The 17612-nt window shown below is 34.2% G+C and overlaps 1 protein-coding gene across 1 annotated transcript in view; it reads left to right on the plus strand.

Moving 5' to 3' along the window:
- Positions 1 to 462: 462 nt before the first annotated feature.
- The window catches only part of LOC126964467 (uncharacterized), a 103556-nt gene continuing 86406 nt past the window's right edge, over positions 463 to 17612 (plus strand). Inside the window, exon 1 of the mRNA XM_050807589.1 lies at positions 463 to 772. Coding sequence (XP_050663546.1) covers positions 739 to 772 — 34 coding nt within the window. The 5' untranslated portion in view covers positions 463 to 738. The remainder of the gene's footprint in view (positions 773 to 17612) is intronic.

Genomic DNA, 17612 nt, shown 5'->3' on the forward strand with positions numbered 1-17612 from the left:
AACGGTTTGTATTTTGCCAGTTGAGGTGCTCTAGTTGGCATGTGAATATTTATCTGCGTGCAATCCAACATCATCAAGTCTAACCGTTAGAACTGTTTCTGAGTTACGCCAAATAAAGGTACAAGACAAACAGTGTGGGGATTGCTCGTTTTTATATTTAGGAGGTCTATCTAACGTGTTAACCCAGCTAGATCGGATGTTCTCTCCGAAGAACCTTGTCCTTGAACTTCACTTGTCATACAAGCGTACAAATAATCATTAAAAGCAAGTCGTTGCATTCCTCTGTCTGCGATAAAACTTTACGGTTTGTGAAAATTAATTAATTTGTAGAGTTTGTGTTGTAACGCCATCTAGCGGTATCGACGTGAAGTAAATGCATCAATCGATCCTAGATCACGTGGCCAATGGTGCTTCGGAGTTCGGAGTTCGGATCGGACAGCGGACTTCGGGGAAACAAACAAAACCTGTTTAGTTGGTTGGGTGACGTTCCTCTGTTGTGATTTGTCGTGTTTAGTTAATTTATTGTGATAACGCAATTATTTTGTGAAACAAACCGAGTGCGAAATATGATTACAAGCGGAACTGACATTGGATAACTGCAGTGATCAAAGTTGAGTGCGTTGATTGATATTGGAAATGCGTGTGTGTTATTAAACTACATGTTTTGTTGTACAGAAAATAGTGTTGAGAAATGGGTGACAGGTTAAAACATCCTTTTAAAGTGAAAAACGGAGCTTTATGATGGATTGCTTACCGGAATTTTCGCCTCTCAGTAAGTTTAAATACTTCCTCTAGTCATAGTAATCGCTATTAAACAAGAAAATCAAGAAGAGAAGTACTCACTAAGTTTCTAGTTCTAAATTACCTACTAGCTGCACAAAAATCTTATCTATTCATACTGAATTTGTCTTTAGTGATCTCACGATCTCTTTGACTGTAAATTGGACAATAGAAAGATAGTAAAGTTAGTATAGTTGTATAAAGTTTCAATTAAGTTTTAAAAGCTTCACGTATTAGATGCCGCATTAGAACGTCCCACTTTCTAGAACAAGTTATTGTAAAATACAACTCGCTATAAACTGCTACAATATAGAATTTAATTGATTTTTTTTTTATTCACTACCGTTTCATTGATGGTTTTTAATATTTAATTAAGATTGCACAGTAAATAATTATATACCTACACAATGCGTGTGTTTGGATAGCTGGTGTTTTGTTATTGTTTCATTGTTAAAGATATTTTTACGTAAATAACTGGATTTGGAGTAACAGCTATGAATGAAAGAAAAGTAAAGCACAGTAATAAAGAACACAAATCAACGAGTTTTTGAATTATTTTGTCCGTCTATTTGTTGGCGGACGTATTTGAAACTACAGAGCAGATTTTTATAAAAAATTTCACGGGTGGTGAACGCAGTATAATTTTGAGAAGAATTAATAGGCTTTAAGTTTCTGTTAAAATCCGATGTCGGAGGAACATATCGTCATATCAATTCATCGATCAGTTACAATCAGCTGAACGTTATGCTCGTCTCGTCCCTTATTACCATAAAAAAAGAGTGAACGCATATTATGTACATAAGACGTCTTTTCTCCAATATACATATAGGTATATAGCTACATCTCTCAGAAGATATAATAACGAAATCCAGAAATTTAAAGCCTCTTTCATAACTGTAAAATAATAATATTATGTAATACATATATTAATATAAATAATATACTTAATAACTTACACTGATCATTTTCAATTCAAGTTCAATCTGAATAAAGTGGAGGGGGTTGCTTAAACGTAAGTGTGACGGAGGTCAAACTAAAAGTTTTGCGTAACTTAAAAAAACAACATGTTATAACCAAAGTATTATGTTTATTGTCTTTCAAAATACTCTTTACATTTTAAACAATTTTTTCATGCGATCGAACCATTTTTTAAAACAGGAGGACTACAGATCTGAAGGCATGTTTTCTACGTGCTGATTGAACGCTATCACTGCCTCTTCGTAATTGGTAAAAGTGAAACCTCTCATCAAATCTTTGATTTTGGGGATAATACAGAAATCACAGGTCGACATTATGAGTAGGATGGGTAACAAGTTGTACTTTTCGGGAGCTAAAAATGACTTAGTTTTGTTGGCCGTGTGTGAAGAAGCGTTGTCATGATGTAGGAAAACGCGGCTTTTTGGTCGTCTTTCGCAAACTTTTTTTAACACCCTGGGTAAACAAATGTTAGAATACCACTCGGCATTAACACTCTTTTGATATTCAAGTGAAATTGTGCGGATGGGACCCGTAGCTGAGAAAAAAATGCGATCATTTTTTATCAACGTTTCTCGCCTGCCTCACTTTTGTTGACCTGTTCTCATTTTCAAACACCCATTCACAAAATTGCTGTTTATTTTTGGGTTCAAAACAATAAATCCACGTTTCGTCTCCTGTAACAATGTCATAGACAGTATTAGAATGTCCGTGGTCGTACTTCATTAGCATCTGTGAGCACCATTCCACGCGAGCCCGCTTCTGCTCCGCTGTCAGTTCATGAGGGATCCAACGACAACAAAGTTTCCGAACTTACAATTCTTCGTGTAAAATTTTCTGAATTTGGCCAATACCAATCCCCAATAGTCCTCGAATTGTCTCATAGGTAATCGGGTTTTCTTCAATCAGCCGCTTAACAGTAGCCACATTATTTTCGTTGACGGCAGTTAAAGGCCGCTGTTCACGAAATTCGTCATGTAAAGAAACCTGACCTCTCTCAAATTCAGCAAACCATCGCCTCACGGTGCTCAAGCAAGGTGCTTCTCTCTCGAAAGCATTTTGAAGTCGAGCGGCACAGTCTTGCGGAGAGAGAGGACTTTTAAAATCATAAAAAATCATCACTCTATAATCTTTTCGATTTGCTTCCAGTTTCGTTGCGTCCGTGGAACTTTGATGTGTGATAAAACACAATTGACAAACGATTTACCGTCAATTGTTTTTTTTTATTACTAAGAAGGTTGTAACGTTTCAAAAAATATAACATTCGAAATTCAAATAGTTCCGATTAGGTAGAAGTGCAAAACTTTTAGTGTGCCCCATGTAGTAATAAATATACAAATTCCGGCAATTAACCTGTGTTCTAAAATCGTTGCTGTAAGCTGTATAGTGCGAACTATTTTGCCTTTAGATCATCACATGCAGCATTAATTGAAGTCAAGAAGAACGTAGTATTGATTGTTATAATTAATAAGCGATAAGTTTATCAAGAAAAATGCATGACAAAATCTTTATATATGTTGAATCGATCCACATTTATTGGTATTTTTAACCGACTTCAAAAAACGAGGAGGCTCTCAATTCGTTGGTATTTTTTTTATGTTTGTCACCTCAAAAATTTCGGCTGGGTGAACCGATTTTGATAATTCTTTTTTTATTTGAAAGCTGGTGCTTACCGTGTGGTCCCATTGTAATTTGGTCCAGATCTGACAATGGCATCCATGAAAAAACCATAAAAGTCTTAAATTTGCTATACATACGTATAGCAAAGTGGATGATAAATTACGAATTACTCTTCAATTCTTAGGAGAAAATTAACGATACTTGGCTGAATCGTTTTTATGCTATCCGGATATTTAAGTCATCTACCATAACATAGTTAGGGTCAAGTAATTGTCGTAGTCGAATATGATGATCAATGGGACTCCTTAACGACTTAAAGTAAGGGTGCGATCTGTGACAAAATTTCTAACTGTCTGTAATTAAATTGCAAAGCACTTACGTTCAATGCTGCTTTGGAAAAATTAAGTATATCTACACATATTTAGACAAAATGTTAGTTAGTGTACTTCATCCTCACAAAAAATCAAAAAAATAAATAAACAACCGACTTCAAAAACACTATTCCAAAACAATAGATATAATATGCACTAAAAAGTATAAAAATAATTGCGTACTTTTATTCAATCTAATTAATTAATCTTTTTCTAGTTACGATTATTATAATTTTTGGAGTCCCTGTCATCCAAGATAGGTTTGTTACTACATACATAGTTATAGGTGAGATGTGCTTGAGTCGTGAGGAGGCGAGAGGCGAGAGCGGGTCGCGGCGGAAGGACACCGATTCCAAAAATAACAATATAAAAATTCAATTATTAAAATTTATGGGGTATCAAAAATAGATAGCGACCGATTCTCAGACCTACCAAATATATCGTACTACAATAATTATTATATTCGATTGCCATCGTGCAACTCTATTGCGGATCTGTGGATGGAAAAAAATCGCGATACAATAATAGTGGTTGATCGTAGAAGGACGAAAATATGAAGTTGTATGTATTTTTCAATGCTGAATCATAATAAAATAAAAATAAATAATTGTCAAAAAAATATATTTAGGGTGGGTCACCCTTATCATTTAGGGATATGGAAAATAGACGTTCGCCTACAGAACTACCCGATATGCACACAAAATTTTCAAACTAATCGGTTCAGCAGATTCGGAGGACCGGGACATGAGAATTTTATCTTTATATCTATATTTCTTGTGTGCGTGTGTGTCACTGAACTCCTCCTAGACGGCTGGACAGATTATGATGAAATTTTTTGTGTGAGTTCAAGAGGACTCGAGGATGGCTTAGATTCACAATTGAACTACTTCCTAAACGGCTGGACCGATTTTGATGATTTTTTTTTGTGTTCAAGTGAATTTGAGATTGGTGTGTGACTTCAGGTGGATTCGAGAATGGTTTAGATTCACAATTGAACTACCTCCTAAACGGCTGGACCGATTTTGATGATTTTTTGTGTGTACCAGTGAATTTGAGATTGGTTTAGATTCTCAATTCCGTCCATATAATATATTTCTTCTGCTCATGTGTATGTTAGTGAACTCCTCCTAACGGCTGGACCGATTTTTCAAATTTAATACGTGTGTACAGGACAACGTCTGTCGGGTCCACTAGTATATATATAAAATTTTGTGAGGTACTTGCTTGTGAGAATTGTCTCGTATTGAATTTTGCAGAATTAACCGCTTTATAAAGGTTAAGTACAAAAAAACTTCTATTAACAATAGGTTAGAATCGTAGGTACTAAGTTAAACAAGATAAAGTTCAAAATGGTCCAGTTACTGTGAACCAACAAATGGTGAGTCATCTGTGAAACATCCCATTGTACTGATAAAACCACCGCGTCCAACATCGCATTATATCTACTAACTCATTACAATATTTTATGATTTATTATCTATCTATATAGCCGACAACCTGTATAGCCGAGTGGTTAGCGATCCTACCTACTAAGCTAGAGGTGCCGGGTTCGAATCCCGGTAGGTGCAAGCATTTATATGATGAATGTGGATGTTTATATGTATTTATGTATGTTTATATGAATATATGTATGTTTAAGTAGTTGTATTAAATATATCATTGTCTTGTACCTATAACACAGGCTATATATGCTTAACTTGGGGCAAGATAATTTGTGTAAAAAGTGTGTCAATATTATTATTATCTATATATATAAAACTGAATTGCTGTTCGTTAGTCTCGCTAAAACTCGGGAAAGGCTGGACCGATTTGGCTAATTTTGGTCTTGAATTATTTGTGGAAGTCCAGAGAAGGTTGAAAAGGTGAATAAATATGAAAGTGTTCGGAATTAAATAAAACCAACAAATTTGTTTTTCCTTTGATGTGTCCATACATAATTTCTATGAGAGAATTTATTGACGCACGGTTTGACAGTTCTGCTGTGAAACAATTTCATTACGACAGCAGGGTGCATATTTTACGAAGTAATTATTGATGTTATGATATATTATAGACAAATTCATATAAATACATTATTTTATTTATTATATACAGAACAACGTCTGTCGGGTCAGCTAGTTATCTATATAAAAGTGTGTTTGTACTAATGTACGCACTCAAGAAGTTATAGGTAGGCTTTGGCGTAACAAAACAAAATTTTACGATTGAGAGACGACCTGTATAGCCGAGTGGTAAGCGATCCTACCTACTAAGCTAGAGGTCCCGGGTTCGAATCCCGGTAGGTGCAAGCATTTATATGATGAATATGGATGTTTGTTTCCGAGTCATGGATGTTTAAATGTATTTATGTATGTTTATATGTATTTATGTATGTTTAAGTAGGTATATTGTATTAAATATATCATTGTCTTGTAACCCATAACACAGGCTATATATGCTTAACTTGGGGCAAGATAATTTGTGTAAAAAGTGTAAATATTATTATTATTATTATTATTATTATAGAAGTCAAAGTCAAATAAACTTTGTTCAATAATTAAATTAAGCGCTTTTGAATCGTCACTACAAATATTTCTTTTAATTTACTGAATTTACCATATCTTCGTAAAAAGTTGAGCTCGTGAGAAGAACATACAATAGTAATTATCGAATAGAGTATTTTGCAATTGCTGTAATACATAACAAATTAGTTTGTTAAGTTGCTGCATCCAATTATATATGAGTCGTGTTTAAATAATATAAATTAAAAAAATAAATTGAAGTAGGCGTCACTTTGCGGACTTTTTTCTAGTCAGATTTAGTCTCGTGCCAGATTTTGGCGAGACAACACGTCCTGAGGATGCCTTGTGTTGAGGCGAAACACGTGTCGAATTGTTTAAAAACAGATATTGGCGGAATTAACACTAAAGAAAACTTAAATCATTTGTATATAAATTATTTAATAAAATGTAATACATAATTAACTGTATAAGAAAGAACAATATTGTAATAAAGGTATGAAATATAACCAATGAAAATATTATTATAACGCATAATTTTGTTAAATAGTAACTCATCATCATCAGCCGGAAGACGTCCACTGCTGGACAGAGGCCTCTCCCAAAGATCTCCACGACGATCGGTCCTGCGCTGCCCTCATCCAACGTATTCCGGCGATCTTGACCAGATCGTGGTTGAAGAATTACGAAGACAGTAATAAAACACGTCACGCCGTTCCCAACATACTATCTACAGATAGAGATAACTTACTACCCTCTACTGTCAGTAATTAGCTGTCAATAATCTGAAGCTGTCCCAATATACCCGATATGTCATTTTTGTCGCCTTATATTAGGACGCGTGAATTGCAATTTCCATACAAACTTATATCGCTTCTATGTCCCATTGACAGACAGCATGTACGGATAAGGAGTGTTACCGTCGATATGTTTATTGGGACAGAAAACTCAACGATAGTTACGATTTTTTATCTCAAGTAGGCCACAACCGGAGATAGACTGAATATTGGGAACGGCCGTTAATCATATACTTAAAATACCGGCTACCGATGTTCTAACAAAATTGCTTCTTTTGGACCACTATTTAACGAGCACCGCCGTGTCTGTATCAACGGTCTTGTTTAGTTATACTAGCTGTAGTATCTATATATTATATATCTATATATATATATTATAGAAGCTGTTCTAAGTGGCGGTATTTCTTAATTTAAATTTTCGGCACAATAATGACCTAATACGTATTCTCCAAATGTCAAGTATGAATTATATGACATAACGAATAATCTTAATATATATAAATTACGTGACACGTTGTTTGTCCGCGATGGACTCCTAAACTAATGAACGGATTTTAATGGGGATTACTTCATGAAGTGCAGTTTGGACCAACTTGTGAGATAGTGAGATAGTTTTTATTTCGATTTGGGACCCATAATTATTTTTAATTTCAATATTTGTTTTGTATGGACATATTTTCTATGAGAGAATTTATTGACGCACAGTGTGACAGTTCCGCTGTGAAACAATTTCATTATAACAACAGGGAGAATTTTTTACGAAATAATTCTTGATGTTTCGAAATATTATTGGCGAATTCCTATAAAACAGTATTTTTTTTTTATCTGTCGGGGCAGCTAGTTAAAATATAATTTTGTAGACTATAGGAATGAACTACCAATACCTAACATATATATTTAATAAGAATTTTGGATTAAAATATATAAATATTTGCGTGATGATAAAATATGAATCAGGAAATATGACTTTTAAGGGCAGCATATATTTTTTAGTATTTATTTTTTTTAATTAATTTCGTGAAAGTTAAATGATACACAGGTATAATATTAATCTATTATTATAAAAATATTTAAAACGGAAAGAAACTTTTTGTGTCAGATTTATATGCACAAATAAGTTTCGAACAATAATAGCAAGTATTGACCCATCTAAGACTATTTCAATAACATCTAATATATAAAATTCTCGTGTCATGGTGTTAAACATTGAACTCCTCCGAAACGACTTGACCGTTTCTCATGAAATTTTGAGTGCATATTGGGTAGGTCTGAGAATCGGACAACATCTATTTTTCATCCCCCTAAATGTTAAGGGTGGTCCACACGATTTTTAAATTTATTTGACTTTTTTTTTAATTTGTTTGATTATGAGTCAGCATTAAAAATACATACAACTTCAAATTTTCATCGATTCGATCTACGATCAACAGTTACTTTTGTATCGCGATTTTAATATCGGCAATACAAAGTTTGCTGGGTCAGCTAGTTAGTTTTATATATGTATATACAGTTCCAATACAAAATGCAGCAAAATACTTTTAAATAGGTATCAATAAAATTTGAAAACAAAAATGTTTTTATGAACGATGCGGGACTCGAATCCACGACCTCTCGCGTTACAATTGGAAGTACACCGTTCGAGTGACGTATCGTCATAAATAAAATTTGTTGCTGCATATTGTTGTGGAACTGTATAATATATAAAACTAATGTCATCTAAAACGATATATATATATTTCTTGTGTGCGTGTGTATGTCACTGAACTCCTCCTAGACGGCTGAACCGAGTTTGATGAAATTTTTTGTATCAGATCAAGGGGATTCGAGGATGGTTTAGATTTACAATTGAACTACCTTCTAAACGGCTGGACCGATTTTGATGATTTTTTGTGTGTTCCAGTGAATTTGAGATTGGTGTGTGTCTTCTTGTGGATTCGAGAATGGTTTAGATTCACAATTAAAGTATCTCCTAAACGGCTGGATCGATTTTTATGATTTTTTGTTTGTTTCAGTGAATTTGAGATTGGTTTAGATTCTCAATTCCGTCCATATATTATAATTCTTCTGCTCATGTGTATGTTAGTGAACTCGCACTAACGGCTGGGACGATTTTTCAAATTTAAGACGTGTGTACAGGACAACGTCTGTTGGGTCCACTAGTATATATATAATATATATATCCATACGTGTATATTTTATAGTTTAAAATGAAAAAACCATATATATGTATGCCATTAGTAGCAATGCTGTCGTTTGAGTTAGCATTTTATTTATTTATATATATTCAAAAGTTGATTAATAATGATCAAAACATGTCACATGCTCCAATCACCTTGTCAAACCTGCTGGAGTCGACTCATGTAGGAAGTGATCACTTAACGTTACATGGTCATAGGGAAGATGATATGTTTGAAATAAATAATAGTTAAAAAAAACTAAAAAGCACGCTTATATTTTATTGTAACAAAAAAAAGCCTGGGGTGTAGAACAATTATTATTTTAATAATATCTTAAAAAGCACCCCACGCTTTTTTTTTACAATAAAATATATATATTTTTTACACTATTTTCAATTTAAATTTATTTTCTATTTTTTAGTTGAATTATATATAAAGCGTGCTTTTTAGTTTTTTTTTTAACTATTATTTATTTTTCATTTTTTAGTTAAATTTTCTCTAAAAGCGTACTTGTTAAACTATCTTTACTTTAACATCAATTCCTGCCTTATCCTGAAATACATTCCTGACTATACATGAAAATTATATAAATTAACAAAACTCATATTTTGCAACGACCTGAACGCTCGTTTTGTTTAAAAATTAGCTTTTATTGCTGTTAATCATTAATGGCAATTTTTATATCCTCAACTAAACATTGTGATTTTCTTAACAGCTTGTTCTTTTGACATAGGTCTCCTTCAAAGACTTCCGCTTCTCTCTCTCTCTCGCCATTCTCATCCATTCTGGGCCCGTCATTCTTATAGGTCATCCCTGCCATCGTTTAATTATTGTGAGTCTCATTTTTATCTTATTCTTTTCTTAATTCCCATTACACTTCTTTCGTTTTAATAGATACCAATAAACAAAGGAGTTTTTTCCAAAATGAGCCTTGTAAGTTTACTAGATATAATAGTATCAGATTACGAAATAAAACATATGATTTCTATTTGCTTGATAAAGTTTTATTGAATGAAATAAAGTAAATCAATTAACTCTTCTTTTTGGATAGGACTTCAAAAATAATATTGAGGTTTCTAAAATATTTTTTTTTTCTAAACTGAATAGTTTGCGCGAGAGACACTTCCAAAGTGGTAAAATGTGTCGATTCTAAAATAAGAGAATGGTAAATTTAAAAAAATATATGATTTACAATTACCATGCAAACTTCCACCGAAAATTGGTAGGAAGGAGATGTATTAAGTAGTTTTTTTTTAATAAAACATTAATTAATACTCATAGAGAGCTCATCACTGTTTGATTTTGAGCAAAGATTTTTTGCCTTCCCCTTTATATGTAACTTTTATTATATTATTTACTGCTACGGAACCCTTCATGGAGTCTGACTCGCACTTGGCCGCTATTTTGTAGATGTCCATGTCGTATCGTCCTCCTAACGCCGCGCAAGGAAATTCATTCCAGTCTGTTTGTACGTGGAAGATAATTCAAAAAACACCGCACTGTCTACGATATTGAAGTTTAAGATAGCCCCTGTGTGTTTTTGACCTTACATTAAACTATTCGACATTGCACTTGCAAGCGATACAGAAGGTTATATATTTACATAATGTGAAAATTTTTCCTGGACACTATAAGTTATAGGTATGGATTAAAGTTTTATTTTATATGCTACGAGAGAGCACGCGCAACAACCTACCTTCTGTAGTTTCGGGGTATTATTTCATTAATTTATTTTATATTTGGAAATTGACCGCATTCAATTCGGTTCAACTAAAACTACAATTCCCTAAGTTACAGAAGTATAACGTACACGCACACACACACACACACACACACACACACACACACACACACACACACACACACACATACTCACGCCTTGTTCCCGTCGGGGTAGGCAGAGGCAATAGAATGCCACTTGCTTCTATCCTTACAAACCTCACGCGCTTCCCCTACATTCATTACTCTTTTCATGCATGCTCGCCGGTTGCGGGTGCTTCGGGCCTTTCCTTTTCTCAAAATATCCTCAATTTGGTTAACGAATGTTCTACAAGGTCTTCTGAGACCGACTTGCCCACACACACTCACACACTCATAAGTATAACGTGTATATTACCAATAGATTTTCTTAGGAAAATCAATGTTCGGCACACGTCATACCATACGATTTTATTCTCTCTCAGGGGCATCATGTCTTAGGATCGTGTTCAGCATTAGGGTTACATCTGGAGCAGGTTATCTGCCTCCACCGGATTCTGTACAGTGCGTCTCTTACAACCGTGGAGAATTTGTACGATGAGTTTTTAATTTGATCAGTCCTTCTTGTTGGAGAGTGACCGCGCGATTTTTGTCTTCAGTATTTCCAACCACATTTAGTTTTTCCAAAATGTCGTCGCCTCTGCGGACTGTGTGGGCAAAATGCGAAAGAATACGTTGTCTGCATATGGTGAACAAGCGAGTTTTTATTTGGAGCTGGTTCAGGACCACATCTCGAATGCATCGTTCCTTCGCCTTTCTCGGCACAAGAATGTCAACAATTTTCTTACGATCTAATGTATTTACTACAAGAGTCATTTCAACGCAGTCTTAAACAATCAGAAAGTGATAATTGCTATATCAAGAGGGCGATTTGCGAGAGTCGAACACTCGAATTCAAATACGAGTACATTTTTCATTATGAGCATTTACCGCGCGCCGGGCCTAATGATCGCTTCAGATCCTTACTGCCAACGACGGATCAGATTAAACTCTTTGGTTAAAGATAAAGGGGCTGGAATCAATCAACGGCTGGGTTTGATCTTCCAACACAATAACGCTAGACCACACACATCTTTAGCCACTCAACAAAAATTAATAAGGTGTTAACGCATCTGCCATTTTGTACTCACTGTTCACCTTCAGATATCCAATTGTTTCGGTCTATTCAGATTTTTTTAGGCAGGTATCAAGGCCTGCCGAAACATTTTTGTCGTTTTTTGATTAGAAGTCCCAAAATTTCAAAACTTCAAAAAGATGGCAAAAAGTCATTGAACAAAATGGCATATATTATTATACTGTAGTCAAATGTAAATAAACTTTGAAATAAAAGTGTATGTGTGTAAGTACGCAACAAGTTATTCTTCTTTAAATATACTTACTTTGTATTATTTTGAGCTCTTGCAACTCAAAGAGCTAGCTAGCTGTTCTATGTTTTTGTGCTCTTTATAAAAGAACTCACGACATGCATTTGATCTGTTATTAAACTTCGGAGTAATTTGAAAAAATCATTCTGAAAATTATGTCTGATAAAAGTTTAATAAATCACTATTTTTTTAATTTTCAAATGGTAATAACTTTCGAATGAATGTTTGTGTTTTGAGCCTCAAGGATAATCCTTGAGTTTCAATTGATAGAACTCGAAAAAAAAAACACTTTTTCGGTTTTCTTTTGTCAACGATAACTCACGAACGAACCAACGCATTTTGACCGGCTTGGTGGCGATCCACGTGGTTTTTTGATATTAAGCTGATTAGTAGTACTTTTTGGAATCGATTGGTGAAACCCTTTAAAAGTTAATTTTAATATGTAATTAAGTATCATTCAATTATTTTTATATAATTGGACAGAAATTATTTTTGAAGGGATGGGTTAAAAATGTTAAACTCGCGTCAGGATACATGACCTGATCAAAAATTCGTAAGACTATCGTTGAAATTTTGTATAAAAGTTGTTTTTCTGAGAGATAATCATTATAATATAAAATAATTGTAATAGGTAGTTTAAATTTTTTATGTAATATATATATTTCATCATTTTTGTGTACTATAGCGCAATAAATGAATATTGTATTAATATGTATAACGACATCAATGCTAGTACTTTTATACCGATAAATAAAGCAAATCGTGCGAAATTATTCCTTAACCATTCCAAAATATTCAAAAATGCAGAACATTAATGTTCAAGTTTTCACTTCTGCGGGCACTCGCGGAGTGCAACCCGTTATTTTTTTATTTTAAAACTTTTAAGTATATAAATTGAAATAATTAATTGAAATTTATTTAATTCTCGTCCATTGGTTGTGGTTCAGTAGACATATGAGTTACCAGAGAATTGGTAGCTTTAGTATGATACAAATGGTCTAGTTGACCAGCTAACGACTTGTCGGTGTCGGTGTCGAACTTGCGTGAATTCAACCTGTTAATATTTCCCAAACGCGCTCAATGAAGTATAAACTTTTACCAATCATATAAGTTAAATAAATATCTGGTTATATTGCGCGACATTTGACCGGCTCTAACTGGCTGGTTATGGCGTAATCTGGGCCAGTCGCGATGAACTCAACTAATTATTACGTTAGGTAGCTTATTTTAATCTTAACCTATCGTAGGCCGGGTGGGGTTACAAATACCCCGGAATAAAATAGATAGATAAAATAGATATATTATGTACGTGCTTAAACACATAGATAATGGTTACGTATTACATATTATATTAGTTTGAGAAAGGAGTACTTTACTTCTATTAAATATTTTCAGAACTCATTTAAAAATTTAATTGAATATCTAAATGATCGGACAGCCTGGGACTAGATTATGATTATTTTATAGCGATAGACATGACTGTACAATATTGTATATTTTTTTTTGAAAAGAGCGCAAAAAAAAAAGAATGCTGGGATAGTTTCTTGCGCCGCTTCTTCTCTCTCAGAGCGCCATTTGTTTCCGAAGCGGTAGTAGTATCTAGTAGTTATTAGAAATGACATCAAAAAGAATTCGAAAGGAATCAATTTTGAGAAAATAAATGCCTTTTTATGCTTTTTAATTTGAAGCTTACTCATAAACCTGTTTTGTAACTAAATTGTATTTGTATGTTCACTTGTTTTCCGCGATACAGGCATGCCTAGTGCGGAAAGCGCTGCTAATTTTGTATTTTAATAGAAATTAATTACAATAATCGTAACCAGAATTAGATTTAATTATTTAGATTGTATCAAAATACGCGATTATTTTAATACTTTTTAGTGCATATTATATCTATTGTTTTGGAATAGTTTTTTTGAAGTCGGTTGTTTTTTTGTTAGAAAAATTTTTATTTTTCGTTCTTAGTGAATTTGAAGTATACTTACTAAGAATTTAACTAAACTGACTTACTAAATTTTTCAATACAGAAATGAACGTAAGCGCTGAATTGAAGAGGTCCGTTACTTTGCCATGGATTCCGTAATCAGAACCTAACCAAACACTGACTAAACTATCTTTGAAGTATATCCTTTCCAATAAAAAAGAATCATCGAAATCAATAGGATTACAATAGGACCACACGGGAAGCACCAGCTTTCAAATAAAAAAAGAATTATGAAAATCGGTTCACCCTGTCAAAAGTTTTGAGGTAACAAACATAAAAAAAACCGACGAATTGAGAACCTCCTCCTTTTTTGAAGTCGGTTAAAAATAAGAAAATACATGGAGTATTTTCTTGTCTGTTTATATATTTTTCTTTTCAAAATTCGCTACAGAAATAGCAAATGATGCGATAACTGTTAACTGATATAAAATATAAAACGGCTGATGTCACTGTCAATCGAATATATAAAAGTCTCATGTCGCGGTGTTTGTAGTTAAACTCCTTCGAAACGGCTTGACCGATTCCCATGAAATTTTGAGTGCATATTGGGTAGGTCTGAGAATCGGACAACATCTATTTATCATCCCCCTAAATGTTAAGAGTGGTCCACACGAAATTATGTTTTTATTTTTTTTTTGACATTTTTTTTTAAATTTGTTTGATTATGAGTCAGCATTAAAAAATACATACAACTTCAAATTTTCACCCATCTACGATCAACAGTTACTTTTGTATCGCGATTTTAATATCGGCAATACAACGTTTGCTGGCTCAGCTAGTATAACTATATAATCATATTATAATAATCAAATCAAATCAAATCAAATCAAAATCACTATTTATGCATGTAGGTCACGGAAATGACACTTATGAATGTTAAAAAAAAATATTATTGAATCTACCGCTAATAAGAAGAAGTAGCAAGAAACTCATTGCCACTCTTTTATATCAAGATTTACATTTTCATCTTTTTACAAATCATTTCAATCACAATTACAGTTAGGTATATCTACTGAATAACTACAAAAAAAACAAATGGTTTATTGAATTTAACATTTTTATTTCTATTCTCGTTACAAAACTACCAGCCTATCTGATATACGGCAGAGAGCGGTCGCGTCTGTGAATGGTGTCAAGGCGTAGACTGTTAATTTGGACGCTTCTTCTCACCAACAATAGCCGCGGGCCTGTGTCCGGGGCCCGCTATTATCTACTTACGATACAATACCGCAATTGGATCCGATGATTACGTCCTGTCAATGGCTTCTATTTAATATTATGTGTTTGGTTTGCTCGTGGACACAGGATGAATGAATGAATGAATAAATGAAAACACTTTATTGCACTAAAAATTAAAAATTATAAAATTTGTACTTATGTGTATGTGTCTTCTTCTTCAGCCGGAAGACGTCCACTGTTGGACAAAGGCCTCCCCCAAATATTTCCACGACGATCGGTCCTGCGCTGCCCTCATCCAACGTATTCCGGCGATCTTGACGAGATCGTCGGTCCATCTTGTGGAGGGCCTACCAACACTGCGTCTTCCGGTACGTGGTCGCCATACGAGGACTTTACCACGCCAAAACAGGTGGCCACCTGTCCGTCGAACTATGTACCCTGTGCACTGTCACTTCAGTTTCGCAATCATTTGGGCTGTGTCGGTGACTTTGGTTCTGCCACGGATTTCCTCATTTCTGAATCGATCTCGCAGGGAAACTCCGAGCATAGCCCTCTCCATTGCCCTCTGAGCGACCATGAGCTTTCTCATTAGGCCCATAGTTAGCGACCACGTCTGCGTACCGTAAGTCATCACTGGCAACACACACTGGTTGAAAAACTTCGTCTTCAGACAAATTTGTACATTAACGTTTAGAATTTTTGGGTTTTTCACGAATCCTGAGCGGCACTGCATTGTAATATGTAATTGGGCAGTATATATGTAATTGGGCAGGGCGTATCAATTTCCATCAGCTGAACGTCCAGCTCGTCTAGTCCCTTATTTTCATAAAAAAAATGGTAGCACAATTAAGCGACCTTATCGCTGTTCAGCGATGTCTTCCAGGTAACCAAAAGGTGTAGGAGATTTGTGAAAGGCATAAAAGGCATTTATTTTCTCAAAATTGATTCATTTAGAATTCTTTTTGATGTCATTTCTAATAACTACTAGATACTACTATCGCTTCGGAAACAAATGGCGCTCTGAGAGAGAAGAAGCGGTGCAAGAAACTCTCCCAGCGTTCTTCTTTTGCGCTCTTTTCAATAAAAATATACAATATTGTACAGTCATTCCTATCGCTATAAAATAATCAGAATCTGGTCCCAGGCTGTCCGATCATTTAGATATTCAGCAGTGGAGAAATAGGATTTTATAAAACATTTAAATTTATTTATAGATAATGCCTGAACAGTGGCTGGGACTTTATTATAGAAGTGTATACATTTACCCTTAAAGCTATTATGGATCTTATGAAGCCTACTAGAATTAGTTACAAGCAATCCCTTATTTCTAGTGTTATAATAATGAAAATCACTATTAAGAGCAATTAAGAGAAAGGTGACAGAGCGTGGCATCACATATTTGTGAAGGAATTGTTGGGAGAGAAGAATGTAGGCCAAGATATTGTCGCTATTTATAACTCAGGTCATATCAGATAATAGGTAGGTACTTAAATAATTAGTGGTTGCTGTCTCCGCCCGCGCATTGAGTAGATGGCCTGCTTAGGGTTGCTAAAATTTATTATTACTTACTTCATTTTATTAGAAAAAATAGAGTAAAGAGGCATAAATAGCGGCCAAGTGCGAGTCGGCGTCGCCCATGAAGGGTTCCGTAGCAGCAAGTAAATTATGAAATTATATGTTTTTTTATACTTACTTGAGATGATTGAATGAAAGGTAAATTGCGGTTTACGATTTAAAAAAACTGAGGAAATTTGCATGGTAATGTCATATTTTTTTTTTTTTGAGGGGGGGAAAATGTGTACCCCACACATTTTACCACTTTGGAAAGAAATTAAAAAATAAAAAACATCGGTCTAATTCAAGAATACTTCATCATGGCGAAATTAATAAACAGTACTAGTTTTTGGTTCTGTATAATTCTTATGCTTCATAGTAATAAAATTTTCCAATATATAATTATGTATAAATTAGTGAACTCGAACCAAGAGCATATAAATTGTGTCGTCAACAGCGGTCTATCTTTTCAACAAGCACATTACTCTTCAATTACATTAATACATTTACCGGTCGCTTCGAATCAATACGAATATTGCCACAGTGCACACATTA

The sequence above is a fragment of the Leptidea sinapis genome, chromosome 5 (assembly GCF_905404315.1).
Source record: "Leptidea sinapis chromosome 5, ilLepSina1.1, whole genome shotgun sequence".
In the NCBI taxonomy this organism is placed as follows: Eukaryota; Metazoa; Arthropoda; class Insecta; order Lepidoptera; family Pieridae; genus Leptidea; species Leptidea sinapis.